This window comes from Plectropomus leopardus, chromosome 20 (genome assembly GCF_026936395.1).
Source record: "Plectropomus leopardus strain MGB_pleo_1.0 chromosome 20, ASM2693639v1, whole genome shotgun sequence".
Lineage (NCBI taxonomy): Eukaryota > Metazoa > Chordata > Actinopteri > Perciformes > Serranidae > Plectropomus > Plectropomus leopardus.
This window is the reverse complement of record NC_142195.1, coordinates 19,207,004-19,222,665: the sequence shown is the minus strand read 5'-3', so window position 1 is coordinate 19,222,665 and position 15,662 is coordinate 19,207,004. Positions and strand designations below refer to the sequence as shown.

The following is a 15,662-nucleotide window of genomic DNA, read 5'->3' as shown; positions in this document are numbered from 1 at the left end:
GGAAATCAGAGAATGTTGACCAAAATATGAACTGAGTGGGGCATTTTACAGTTGAAAAATGAACTTCTCAGTGCTCTCAAGGGAAGAAGCTGTGTAATGACAGTCCTGTTTCCAAATTGCCTCAATCATATCTTTGGCATCCCTGTACTGTAATGTTTTTGTTAATTATCCACCAGGAAAGAGGCAGAAACTTGGCTGATAATATCCACTATGCCAATGTATTGGTCAGACTCTGTTATTAAATGTAACGTTCCCTTCTCAGCTAGTTTGTATGTGTTTGGAGACACTTCACTCTCTGTGATTTTGGCCTGCCTAAGGCAAGGCGAAATACAAAGAGCTATTATGTCATGTCAAAAACTAATTGAGAGGAATGGAAGTCTGCATCGACTCCTTTTGTGAATATTTAGTGTGTTAAATTAGGCAAGTTGGCAGCTCTAGAAAAACGACCCTTTAAGCGACTGAACAGACTGGATGGCTGCTATACAAAAACAGGAGATGTGGGACTGTCACATCAATGGTCCAAATTTAATTAATACATTTTCAGTTTGCAACAATGAGCGACAATCAACATGCAGGCGCATCTGGCTCCAAACCATCAATGGGTAAATGCTACGGAAGAAAAGAGGCAAACTGTTGCGTCTCCTGACCGACAGACTCTGGGAATGCACTTGTAAGGTACAGTATTGTCTCATTAAGAGAAAAGATAAACTCAACGCATAATATGAAGACAAAATAATACTTTTTTCACTGTTCTTGCTGGTCTAGCATTAAAAAGCAACAAGAACTCACCAAAACTTTCTCAGTATGAAATGACAGTTCTACCTTCCTAAATCATTTTTTTAAAGCTGTCATAGTCAATATTTTAATATTAAAGGAGCCATCTAGTATTTTCTTGTGAACAGACCAAAGTCATGTTTCTATAACAAATACACATTAAATGTACTGTTGAGGTCTACCAGAAATGCCAAATGCATGTCCTTCCCCCTAAAGGATTTGCAAAGCCAAATTTTGAAAAATTTTGGTAAATCTTGTATTGTTTCTATCCATGTTTACTAGCTAGCATTCATATTCATCCCTGCCTCTGTTAGGGGCATTTCTGCATACCATGGCACATTCCCACCACCTGCAGATCAGTGGATGTTCATGTTCAACGCTCTCATCAGTAGGGCTCTACCTGACTTAGTAGTAAATCAGTTAAATTGAATTTGGCTAATCAATATGAATATTCAACTATTTGTTTCTTTTTTTCCATATAGAGGTTGAACGCGGTTTGGCCGGACGTTCAGCGATTTTTTTCTGACACTATATCAAACTGTAGCCAGAGACTGTATCACATTAAGTTGCTATGTGCTGTAAAATGAACATTTCTAAGCTAACGGTAGAAGATGGCATTTTCTTGGAGCCTGACGGGCAAAACCTTTCTCTTAAAGACAGAAACATCTTTAGAAGAACGCAGACTGACCAAAAAGCCATTGAATAAAACAACTGTTCCACTTGAAGAAATGTCAGTCAGCTAAGAGGTCTCCTACTGATGATTTAAGTCAGCTGCTGCTGTATAAGCTTGTGCTAACAGGGCAAACATTGAACGGACCACTCTGAAATAGATGTCTACCTCTGCATCTGGGTCATTAACTTGTTGATGGATTTTCCCAGGAGCAATACCATGGTACTGATCTGACAGCATCAAATCGGCTGTCTCATCATCATTATTTAACTGTTTGACAGTATTTATTTGTCAAAATTTTGCTTACAACTTAGTTCTGTACTGTCCCCATGTGGACAAATCAGTTAATCATATTTTATGAAACAGAATAAAGTCAAAGAAGTAAAGAAGTATACTTTGAAAGAATCATAGGCTGCACTCAAAATGAGTAGACTAAAACTCAGAGTCAGCATTGTGGGTGCTGCACACAGTAGGTCAGTTATACTAAAAGTGCATTCTTAGTGCTGTGAAATTACCTAAATGTCAAGCTAAAACATTTGAAAACCACACTGCTTTTGAGTTAATTGGGTAGCTACTATCATTTCTAGTGCATTTGAAAGGAGGAGAAGATTTGAAATTGTATAATTAGCAAGAAACTTGGCCTGGAGGTAAGTCACAAATTGCTTAAGGCATTTGATCTCAAAGTAAGACTATGACAAAGATCACAAGGTCACCAGCAAAAGTTTCAAGGAGGGGATCAATATCTCATTTTTTTATAGCGCACAAATAATGTTGTCTGTGGTCTGCTATGTATATCTAAAATCATATAAATCCTACTTCTGTTCTAAAGGAATCTAACACAATCCAGCAGCAGCGTACAGTGCAGCGTTGTTTTTATTGGCATCGATTGGCCATAAGAAATAAAGGGGCTTAAGTGCTTTTACAGAGAGCAGCTGAAGAGGAAGAGGCAGATGCCTGATTTACAAATGAAAAAGTCTGATGTATTTTATTTGATGTACATTTCAGCTTTCATTGCGGTGAGTGAAAGAAGTAACCTTGAAGGCAGGAACATCTAACAAGGTAAGATGATTCGCAGCCAGAATCTTTTCACTCTTGCTCACAGTGAAGGTTGAGTATTTAACACTACAGCTACCACCCCGCAATTTGGGACTGAAAACATTATTCTTTGCACAGAGAATCTTTTTTGCTTTATTTCTCTGTTCAAATCATGACTTGAAATTATGTTGAAAAGTTTGATTTTGAGGAAGAAACAGATTGAGGTCAAGACAAGAACCCACCCCTGATCCCCGCCTCTCACTGCCCTGCTCCTATTGACCAAATCTATGCAGATGACTGTGAAACTACGACAGAATCATGCAATCATGTCCTGCCACTGCTGCAGTCTGCTGTGAGGTCTAATTGGAGCAGATTGAGCAGCTGAAACATATGGTTCACAGTTATACCAGGGCAAAAGCAAAAGAATGGAAATGAACACAGGTCCTGGCTGCATCACAGACTCGCCAGCTGGTAGAGTCAGTGTCATCTACACCCCCACTACAAGCTTTAAACTCCATCTCTGTGGATGAGGACAGCAAAGTGAGCCTGTAACCCTCCGAGGAGCCTATTTTTCTGCCTGAGGTTTTAGTCAAAATCATGAGAAAAATATGTGTCATGAAGAATTGTGTCTTATCTGTCTAAAATCAAGTGATCGTCATGGTATTGCACACATGACAAAGTTTCTTGGAAACTGAAGAAATATGTGTTAAAATCTGCATGGGCTATTACTAAGGGCGTTTTCATGTAAGGAACAATTAATTTGTACCATACCCGAGTATGACCGCCCCAACTTCCCCTCACCCTCCACTCAGCTTTCACAATAGTAACGGTGTTCCGTACCCGAGAGCGTCACCATATACGTGACATTTTTATTGTGCTACAGTGTTGAAAAAAGTGCTGCAGACGGACACTGCCACCCCAGGGACAGTCATCAGTGATGACGGGGGGAGAAGCAAGGCAAAGTTTTGGTCCTGGCCTGAGGAGGAGCTGCTGCTGACCTGCAGTCTTAGCTCTCCTCCTCCCCACAGAGCTCCGACAGCAGATCGAAGGCAGCAGTGAAGCCAGATCTGGGTCTGGCATTGCTGTCTGATATTAAGGCATTACATTTATTAAAATAAATTAAAATTTAACCTGTTTCCTAAGTGATAACCTCAGCAGTGGTGGAAGACGTAATCAGATTCTTTACATAAAAGAAAAGTTTGACATTTTCAGAGATACATTAATAAGCATTACTGCAAAGAATTAGATGAGATGTCTATCACCAAAATATGAAGCTACAGACTGCAGATGGCTTATCTTGTTTAAGACTGGACATAGTGGTAAACAGCTTAAAATGTGTGTCCACAATCCTGGAAATCTGATCACTGTGTCTTTAGCCTTTTTCATATTGAATTCGGGACAATGTCAGGAGAATCAGGCCCTGTCTGGACCTGTCTGGAGTTTGCCTTTCACACATGCAGCATACAACAGGAGATTGTTACAAAAGCATTCTCACTTACTGGAAATACTCTGTTTGTTTTAGGTGTGGGGCGGTACCTGGGAGGAGCATGCAGGAGGCAGGACATGATATGAATTACACCACAGTCATGCAGCTGGTTCTTAATTCGGTCATAAGCAACAGAGCCTCTTGGCATTATTTAAATTTTGTCAAACAATTTTGGCTTGTGCCCTTACCGACAGAAGTTCATTCAGCTCGCCATCTCTCCAATTAGACATTTTCCTTGCTGTCTTTGTGTAAATAAGCCCTCTTCTTTACCAGTGGATGTTTGTTTTTCATCTGGTTTGATAGAAACGTCATCAACAGGCCCGCTTACCCACTGTGAAACCTCCGGACAATGACCTTCTCTACTCACAGGTTTGCTCAATCTGACATTAAGTGGACTTTGTACTAGGAAGCTGGCAGGAAAAAGTGTGTTTAATGTCCAAACCAACTAATTCAGACATTTGCGTCCTCACATACAGGTCCTCTGGGTAATGTCTAGATAATTTCAGGTTTGCAGTGCCTGTGTGAAAAGGGTTATTGTGTCCAAATCAGTCTTTAATCGATTGTCATTGGAGCAGCTGTTAGTTGACAACACCAATTATGGTGCCACTTAGAGGTCTGGTAGGTATTCCTTTCAGCTTTTCATTGCCATAAATCAAAGGAAATGATTCGTTTTCAGGTAGAGATACTTTGACACTCAAAATATCCTACTTTTGTCTCTTTTTGCTACTCAATCATATGTTTAGAGATTCTAAACACACTCTTGTGAAACCCCCATAGCATAATTTAACAATCAAGTAGGATCAATATCAATAAACTTAATTTCTTTGTTTTAATTGCTAAAAACAGGAATTCAAGGGTATTAGAGGCGCATTAGAGTAGACTGTGTGTTTACAGCAGTTGGAGGAAATGAAAGGATGCCTTTTTTGCCTCCAAATAAGCTTGTGATAACAACCACTACTGCTTTAGTCACTACTCTGAGTCCTGTGTCTGAAGCCATTGTATGTTATATTCATAGTTCTAACAAATTAAATATTAATTATAGAATCTGGAGCATGAACAAAGGGGTAGACGCACAGCTTGGCTCCAAAATGCAGTCAGCGTTCTAGTTTTGGATATAGAAGTCTTGGTGAGTGTGGAAGTTCAAAACAGTTTTTGGCTCTTTTACATTTTCTTTTGAGTTTCCTAGACATTCGCTGTCTCTCCTCATTTTATAGTACTGTGGGAGTCTGTAGGAAAAAGCTTTGATGAGCTGTTTCCTAGAATATCATTCTAAATCCATTCTCCTCCATCGTACTTCCATCTTCTGCCTTTCTGTCTTTAGTAATTGATAAAAACTCATAAAGGCAAAGTTCCTCACCTGGGGATCTGAAGGTCCAGGCCTCGTCATCATCAAAGTGTGTATCCCCGGCTGTGAACCTCTCACCAGGGAAAAATGCATGCGCAACGGTGCCCCCTGGCCCATCAAAGGGATATCCATCATTGTGATCGGCCTTAGTGAAGTCGATCTGAATGTCTGCATCACTGCCGGCCACCTCGTGGAAGTTCAGGGGCGCGATATCACTCCAGACCTTCAGGGCGTAGTACATCAGGGCTCGAACAGTGTCCCTGCCCAGTAAGGCTGAATCCTTAGGGAATGTCCTCACTCTAAGAAAAGAAAGGGAGAAAACTGATATGTTACATAAGAGAAGAAAGAAATAGGGCGAAGGGATTATTAGGTGCCAGGTTTTCACTCTGAGGCGTGTTGTGCTTACTACCTCAGAAAGCCCTGTAACAGTTTTCAGCATCTTTCTAAACAGACACCATTTTACACCTAAACAAATCTCACTAAAATGTTCTCTGTACATACAAAGCTTTGACGTATTACTCTGATCATAACCCCAATTATGTTGCATTATCAAACCTTTAATGGAAAAATAAAAATGTCATAATTGCAAGAACAACCAATCTCTAACCTTTTGACCAATACACAAACACATTTATTTGCTTACCAGCTGAAACTTTTCCCATGTGCCAAATATGAACTCTTGGTTAGGATTCCTTCAGCGGTCATTGCTCAGGAAGTTTTTTTTTTCTTTTTTCACAAGATGCTGAATTATCCACAGACGTCTCTTATTCTCCAAAACAAATGGTCTAAAAAACTGGTAACAGCACGGAATAAAGCAATTTCACATTACAAATCATTTGTTCTCTAAAGTTGCTAGCCAGCACCTGCTGATGTCTGCAGTGGAATTCAGCCAAATTATTCAACCCAAAAGAAATTCTCCAGAACAAATGGACCTGATAAGTTAAACCTGTAAAAACAATATGTAAAATAGTTTCATGTTTAAAAAATCTGTGGTTTTCCAACACTGTTTGGCATGCTGGGGTGCAAACTATAGTAGCCAATGCAAAAATGTGAATGGCCTTATCTATAGCCAGTATTTGGTTTGTCCTTTATGGGCTACTGTAGAATCATGGCAGTGCAACATGGCGATCTTTTTAGATGAGGACCCACTCCCTATGTATGGCTCATTCTGAGGTAACATCATTAGGATTCATAGCTTCATGTGATTATAAACTAAAGAAAACATACTTATTATGAAATATATAATTTCTGCCAATATATTCCCCTAAATCCTACACACTGGACCTTTAAATTAATGCTGTTGGATATCATTCAAGACTTTCATTATTATGCAGATGGCGCCACACTTAACAACCTGTAATTAAACCATTAGACCCCAGCATTCTCACTAGCTTAACATGCTGCTCTTTACGTGGAAAGTCAAGTATTGCATGTTCCAAACACAGGGTCGTTCCATTATACTACATCACAATCAACAGCTGCCAACCTGACTTAACCACTTCGGTCAACATGCCAAATTGAGTGGACAAGTCCGCCTGCTCTGACAAAACACCTGCTGTATGTTCCAGGTCATGAGTTACCTGCAGCTGAATGTCAGGTGAAATTCATGGAAAAAATGCTCAGTGTAATGTCAAGCTCTACCAACAAGATAAATGAATAAAGGAAACCTCTCCAACAATGTTGTGAGCTACCTCCTTAGAGGCATGTCATCTTAAATCCTTTATTCCAATGACCTGCCGGTGTTTTTTTATAGCAAAGATATCAAAGTGCATTTTACTGAGTCGAGGGAGCCAGCGATACTTCAGACCTTTCATCCCCACATGAGCCCGAGCAGCAGCTGTTCCAACGACTCCTCTTGTAGCAGAGGGTGACCGGACCTTTACTGTCAAACTTCTGAACACCTGCCAGAGAGGCTCACAACAGTGAAATCTCTACAATCTTTTAAATCACTTCTTAAGCAGCAACAGGACAAGTAAGCAAGTTCTGTCTTGTCTTGTCTTTGTTTCAGTTTCTTAAGTTTTCACTGCTTTCTTTTTATCCACTCTTCAATGTACAGAAATTGATCTTGTTGTACATACACATCATCCCGTTCGTCATTTTTCTTCTTCTCCTCTCTCCTTTCCTCAAATATTTCACCTTGAGAGGTTACATGATAAGTGTGTACAGTATATGATCGATTTTCTTGTAGGTCCAAGCACTACACATTTTGCTTTTTAAAGCTTCCTTGTCCTTCTTCTGCTTTAAAACAATCTCTCCCTCAGAGATCACTGTACCTGGAACAACAAAGTATGCATTTTTCTTGAAATTGAGATAGAACTGAATGGGTATAAAGCATCTCTAATAAAGACTCACGACTTGTTTGTGAAAAAGGGCTGTCTCGAATACCTTTTTTTGGGCACTGAGGCTTCAGTGAGAAATATCTGTGATCATTTGAAGCTTTGACGCACTTTATTGAAGGATCAGTTTTCCGTTGATGCCCCAAAAATAACATGGCTATCAAACACTTTATTAACATGTATGTCACAGTAACATTATAAAGGCTACAAAAAAAGAATACTTTGCAAAATGGCTAAACTGTTACTTACAGTTTTCAGGTGATTTCCCTTGCTTTTATAATTTGGGATATGCCATTTTCCATGGCCATATCTGGCACTTTTTCAGGGTTCAGCTTTTTGAACATCTTTCTACGTTTCTGTAAGCCTGCCATGTATGTTGTCAGATAATAACTAATTATAAATAATGTTGATACATGATGCATAATGTTGGATTACTGTTTCTTAATTTATGGGCGATATGGGTTTTTGGGGGTAAAACAGAGCATGCAAATACTGATTTTTGATGTCAGTTACCCTGGCGTTGATTAAGGTTTTGAAGTATTTGAAGCATTTTGAAAAGGAGTTAGTGAAACTAGAAAATAAGCCCTATGGACAATTTTAGTATATCTAAACCCATTTTTTTTTTTCAGTTTTTGGGAGAAAAAAATTCTGAAAGCCCACTGTACACGATCTGCCCAGCATCAAACACCAGACAGGCAAAGTAAGCAACCAGCTGGTGAATATGCTGGAGCGTTTAGACACTGAAGAGACAGATTTTGCCTCAGGAGATGGTGGAGAACAAAATAGTGCTGAAAGGAGAGCAAATATTGGACCTACATTTGCCAGGTGGATATGAACAACAGTAACTGAGAGGAGTATAATCAGCCTTTTGACACCCCTCTTATCAGCCTTTTTACACCTCTCTCCATATTTTCAGCCTACATTTGCTATTCACAGTATTTTCTCCTTCTCCTCACTACAGTGAACACTTTAGCCGCCTGCTGTTCTGCTGTTACCACAATGTCTTTAACACAACCAGTGATGCAAATTAGTTCATTAGCGCAGCTAAAGCTAATTAATGTATTAATTAACAAATATGTCTCTGTCAACATGTCAGAAAACACATGGGCGGCATTAGCGACTTTTGCTTGAAGCAATACGGCATTAGCAGCTTGAAAAGGAATTTTACATCATTAAGATGAAAATTTATGCAACTAGTCACTTCAAAATCCAATCAGACCACCTATTCTGTGGGGAGACCTGTGCTGTGCGGTGAGTATGATTTCTTTTCTTGCGTTGATTTGTTCACAAAAATGTGCCCACGCAGCCCACTTATTCATACTGCCTGAGTGCCTGACCTGCGCTGCAAACCACAGTTAGCCAAGGTCACTGCAAATGGCTCAACCTCCACAGACAATTCACCTGCTTATTAGTCCTAATTCAGACGGACGAGGGCGGGCGATGGTGTATGTTTGTGTGTGTGAGCGTTTGGAAGAATGTTGATGAGAAAGATGGAGAGGCCGAGTGCATTGTTTTGTCACTGTGTGAGTATGTATGTGCATCCATTATGTATGTCAGCGTGTGTGTGTGTGTGTGTGTGTGTGTGATTGTAGGTAGGTCTGCCAAGGTCAGAACAGTCCTGCCCTGCATCTAAGATGAACTGAAGAGCCTCAGGGAAGTGCTTGTGTTTACATAAGAAGACTATAGGTGCATTGAAAATGAACTAGGTGTCATGTCCCCGCGGAGCCTCCTTTAAATTTGGTTAACCTCACAGAGCATGGCTGGGATCTTGTCAGTTTGTCAATCTTACACCTTGATTTTAAAAACGGTATTGATTTTGTTTTGATCAAGCAACCAACTCCTGTAATATCTGATGTTTATTGGGCAGTTTGCCCTCAAGTCCACACTAGTACAGGTTATTTTATTTTTTAATGCTTGAGTGTTACTCCTGTCAAAAAGATAACAATGATTCAACTACAGTTGAACTGAGCAGGTATTACTATTAATCTACCTTAATGTCTCATTTTACTTGACATGATACATATTGTCAGAGTAAATTAATTAAATATGTTGAATTAATATGTCAGGACTAAAATATGACAACATTTTCTTGAAGGAAATTCTTGACCAAGACCAATCAAGACTAAGACAAAAGATTATTATTAAACAAATACTTTAGCAAACTGACACTATTAAATTATCCTTTCAGCAAGCAAATATTTAGACAAAGACTTACTCTTCCATGCACCTGTCATTTTGACTTATCTCTTTGAAAAGGTATCTGCCTATGAATGCTGATAAATCAGAAAAAAGGCTAATAAAAGGCTAAATTGTCGTCAGACGTTTGTGAATACGTTTCAAGATTGCATTTCAGCCAATGCAATGAACCTCTCTGGACCGACTGTTTACCTGCTCAAACATGAGTTGTCAATACAACTTCAACTGTAGATGGACTACAAGCAGAAACCAGAACAAAATTTACATACAAAATTTACATACATACCAAAATTTTGTCCCATTTCCTACAAATTCTGCATATATTTGCAGATATCTGTTTAGAGATATCCTTTAATAATGACATATCCTATGTTGTGTTATACATACACTGTATCACACAAGTCAATAAATTCTGTTTAAAGTCTCACTGCAGCCCCTATTACCCTTTCATACATGGCAGTGTCCTTAAAGGAGTTTGACATGAGAAAATGTGCTTATTTGCTTTATGTTCTCATGGGGTCCTTATTGCTTTTCTAGGATTTCAACCACTGAAAGTGCTTTAACACTACTTGTTTACACACCCCTTTACATACTGGATGTTAATACATGAGTGGCCAAGGCTACCATACAGGGTGCCACTTGCTACTAAGTTTTAAGCATTCAAACACACTCACACACGGATGGCACAGCCGTCAGGAGCAGGGGTTGCTGCCAGTATTTATGCAAAGCTAAACTGGCTACGATTGCTCAATAGTTTCATATTTAGCCCTTGATGTGAGAGGGGTATCGATCCTCTCATCTAACTCTTAGCAAGAAATTGAATAATTACATTTCCAAATATGTCAAACTATGTTTTTAAATTAGTTATTCTGTGGAACTTTATTCACAGAACTGAAAAAAATCAGACTGTTGACTGATGACATTCAAAGTTTTTGTGGGCAACAATACAGGTTTTCTCAGCTCATCTGTAAAAGAACTTGAGGCTGATGAAGTTGATGGCTTCGTGATCACGGAGTAAACGTTTATTTTGCTCAAATTTCATGGCCGTGACTGATGAGCAGTTATAAAGTGATAAGCACATGAGCCAGCAGAGTCTGGAGAGAAAAAAAAGTGCAGATGTAAGAGTTTTTGGCTGCAGCATAAAGCAGGAGTCATCACCGGGTCGGTGGCTGAGGGCTGTTTAGCAGCAGACGAGCTTCTGAGTGTGCATCATTGACTCACAAATAAATATCTGAGAACAGAGTGTACTGTCAGACGTTTCCACATCAATCAAATATAATACCTCCATAAAGAACTGCTTACATCAAAGCGCATCCTGACACTCCTGAGCAGGCAGTCCTGGACAGACTCTGAATCTTTTGCTATGGTGCTTAACTGACAAACAGAGGATGGAAGAGGAGGAAACAGCATGATGAAGGAGGAGGGGAAAGAGGTATTGTTATAGGTTGATGGGGATGAAAGAAGGATGAGCGTAAGCAAGCAAATAGATGAAATACGCAAATCTGTCTCAATATTCATGATGATTCAACATTCATGCATTTAATCATATATCTTTTGTTAAATTTAAATATGACCATAAACTACATCCTTGATTATCAAAAATACCAAGATATGTATATTTTTAATCTTGTTGACTGGTTTATTTTTGTTGTTTGTTTTAATCAAAGGAATATTCTAGTAATTGTATTTGAGTAGGATGCTTTTTAAGTGAAAATAGCTCTATGAGTGCTTCTATATTTACTGGACGATCAAAGAAATTTATGAAAGAGGTCAAGTATAATGAGGTCTGTAACTTCAAAAACAACACAGTGGTAATACTAATCAGAGACTTAACACATAAAAATATCTTTGTTTTGACTGATACTGAAATCTCACAGAGCCATCAAATTTTGCAATTACTGTGCCAAAAGAGGTATTCAGAATGTGGCTAATAACGTGCTTTTTGAATACAAAGTACACTACTTGACTTACTTTATAGCCAGTTATGCTTGTTTCTGTGAAATTGGATTTTTGAACGTATTAATTTCCCTGGTTTAAAAATAAAGTCTTGAATTTATCGAGTTGTATGAGATTGAATGCTATTTACTGGATCTAAACACAGGATTTGGAGATAAATGTTTTTACCTTGAACTTAGAAAGAGGAGGGCAGTGCTTTGCAATGCATTTTTCATGCATTATTTATAGTCTATGCCTATCCAAAAATTTAGGATGCTGAAGCAGTAGTTCATGTTGGGAAGGGAATGATGGGCTTGACTGAGATGCACAGCCAAGATGATGGATGTAATGACATAAATATGGGCAAGTATGACTAAATTAAGTTAACCTAATAAACGTTCTAGTTGTCATGTAAATAAAATGGCTGTAGGAGTTTGAATCTTTTTCTCAGTTGTTCATGTATATCTGATCTGAAAAGGTGTAAAACTTTCTTTTTTTGTCCATTAAACCATCTGTGCAAGTAACTCTGGTACACACATGTAACAAGGAAGGAAATAAGTCTTGCCAATACTGTATCAATATATATGATGCATTTTCTTAACAGCTCACTTACAACATTCAGTTTTTTTTCTGTCAAATCTGATGGTTTAAGACCTTGTCTATGTTGGGCAGGCCTCTGACTGTTGTCCAAGAGCCCTCTTGTGGCAGAATGTTTAACTGTGCTATTGGGCACATGGAGCTGTGCAACTGACAATCAACAGAGCTGGGTAGTAACAGATTACATGTAATTGGGATTACATAATCAGATTAGAATAGTAAGTAATTACGATCAATCCAGATTAAATTTGAAAAAAAATGTGATAAGATTATACTTACATTGTCAAGGATTAATGATTACATTTTTGATTATGTCTTTAAAATATACTTCACTTCATTGCATTAATTAACATGGGTGATTGATTTGACCTGTACATAGAGCTCAAATTTTGTGGCCACATCCATTTCTTTGTGGAAGGTGCAATTTGATGTTTAGGTAATCCAAAAGTTATCAAAGAGTATTCAGATTTGTAAAAATTATTTTTGTAATCCAGTGGATAGCATGAGAAATTACAAAAATTGCCATGTAATTTGCACTAAGTAACTGATTACATTTCAAAGTACTCTTTCCCAACCCCAGAAATAGGCATAGAAAGAGGCATTTTGGTAGAACAGACTGCAAAGCAGACTGACCTGTGTCCAAGTGGTCTAAGTGAGTTGCTAAAAAACACTTTTTCTGCCTGATTAGGACATTTATTGAAACTTTCATGGCATATTGGTTGATTTTATGAAAACTGATTTACAGAAAACTGGTGAATCTACTCACCATGCTGCCTAATATGCTAGCTGCTCCATGGTAAAAAATCAGATTTGGACAGAGTTGGCATTCTGGTATGTAAATGGAAGGGGAATCTGTTGCCATTGTAAAGAAGGAATCAGTATATTTTATTTCTTGCATGCTTTTGAAACTATATAAAACTTCATTCTTAATTTTTTGAATACATGATGCATATGTGCTACAAAGACCAGATCACGAGAACATGTATTGACACTTCTTGTAACAGACATTTACTGGAGCATATCAGGTATATATCCGTTTTCTTATACTGTACACCACATGTCATTCAACTCAGTGGTTCTACAACTTATACTATGCTGTTGTTATGATACAGTCAATAGAGAGGAGTTTACTGTATTTGAGTGTTTCTGTATATTCCAACTAACACCTCAAGGTTTACAGTCCTATGTGAATATACCTATTCAATAGTCTAGGTAGTTCTTCTCCCTGTTGATTAACTTTTAAGCTGATGTTAAGGTTCCTCAATACTTCATCTGTTGCTTGCAGATGAATATTAATGTTCGCTGTGTAGTGTCAACAATTCAGAGACCTTGGCGGTGAATAAAGGAACAGGATACAATAGAATGCAAAAGGTGAAAGACTGCGTGTACAGTGGATGTCTCTGAGTGGACGAGTGTGTAGGTGGTGATTTTCTACCTCACAGATTAGCTACGCACCAGAATATTACAGTAAATATCCATTTACTAAAGAAGCAAGCATGGAACCACACATTCTCCATATTGAACCAAAAACTTGGTTAAAAAAAAGAATGCTTTCATTAAATTACATCCAAACTCTCCCAAGGCTACGGCTCTGGATAGAATATCAATGCTTTATGCTGTTTTACTGATAAATCACACCATATGGCAACCTCTCAAAATGTGACTGAATCTGACATCAACAAATATTCCACAAGTGTTTATAATAAAAGCACAATAATTTTACCATCTGTTCAATGGCAAGAGCTGCAGGCTGAAAAGAAATCTACAGAAGACACAAGGTCTGTACTGTATATCTCAAATTTCCAGTAAAACTTCTTAGCGCATAAATGTGAAAGCTGCAAGTAGAAGGCTCCCTTATTTCACAAGGACAAAGGGGTCCAAGCTCAAGGTACTGTAAGGCGAGTGATGGGCAGTAGCGGATTGGCAGTAGCAGGATGGAGAGAAGCAGGGAGTGAGAGGGCGAGTGATGAGAAAAAAGCAAAAAGTTCCAGTCATAAAACAGCAGACCTCCTCAGAGCAGTGTGCATGCTGGGTCCCCTGAAGCAGATGTCGACTCTGTACAGCAGTTTCGGTGCATTGCGAGGCTGGATTGCTGCCACTCGGTTTTCCAGGTCAGCTGAGACCTTACGGGAGCCCCGTTGCAATCATATCGTGACCCCGAAGAAATGTCTGTATCTCTGACTGAAAGCTTCCAGTGGGTGGATGTGGGGGATTATTTCAACAAGGCAATGCCACAGGGACAAAGTCACCAGGTAATTTGATATCAATAAGCCATAACCATCCAGCCCCCGGTGACAAGTGATTCATCCCTCTGAACTCATCCTTCTCGCAGCCTGATCTGTGCTGCTGCAAACCAGTGAGGATGAACCAGTCAGAGAAATGCATTTATATTGGATGATTCTGCACCTCATGATTTATGCCCAATGTTATCTCTTTAAACAGATATCTGCATATATGTGCAAAATCTGTAGGCAATGAGACAAGATTGTGGTATTTGCAGTGTTCAGATTTCCCTTTGTACACCATTTGTAGTGCAGGAAGCATTGACTTAAAAGTCCATGTGGAAAGCAAAAGAGTCAGAAGGCACTGGCTAAAATGCTATCTTGGAACCTATATATCTGTTAGATACACATATCTGTTTATAGATATCTGTTTAGAAAGATTAGCTGAAATGAGCAGCACACGAAAGAGGAAGTCTTGGCTCTGATATCTGCTTGCTACACTGAATGTTGGCTGTTTCCTAGAGGAAACAGACAACATTTTAGGACATCCAGAGATACAGACATTTCTTCCAGTGTAGCTGACTGGTTCTGCAGAGGCTTTATAGATGCCAAATAAGGGTTGCGAGATTACGTCTAGTGTCAATAGTCAATTCCAGTGAAGGAAAAAAAAAAATCCTTTATATAGCAGGGCACAAAGTTAAAGTAATTGGAAACCAGGGTGACTTTTCTTGCAATTACACTGTTGATGCACGGCACTCATATATTTTAAATAAATAAATAAATAAACAACATTGCCAATGAACCTCTCTCAAGATTCTGTCAGCCACAGTAGCTGATAGATGGCTCTGTGAGGCTTTACTGAGAAACACTGGTGCTTTGAACTAAATGCTATTATCAGATTCAGGATGCCAACATGGTCACGATTACAATGCTTGGTGATGTTAAGCAGGTATTCGTTTTCAATGTTCACCAGCTTAGCATGTCAGCATGCCACCATTTGCTTTTAGCCCTAGACCAGCCCTGTGACTAGAAGAAAATGTTGGCTTTAGACGTTTCTGCAGACCAC

The 15,662-nt window shown here is 38.8% G+C and overlaps 1 protein-coding gene across 1 annotated transcript in view; it reads right to left on the bottom strand.

The window, feature by feature from the left end:
• The window catches only part of LOC121959933 (matrix metalloproteinase-17), a 97,034-nt gene that overhangs the window by 21,810 nt on the left and 59,562 nt on the right, over positions 1-15,662 (bottom strand). The window contains exon 4 of the mRNA XM_042509487.2: positions 5,323-5,609. Coding sequence (XP_042365421.1) covers positions 5,323-5,609 — 287 coding nt within the window. The remainder of the gene's footprint in view (positions 1-5,322; positions 5,610-15,662) is intronic.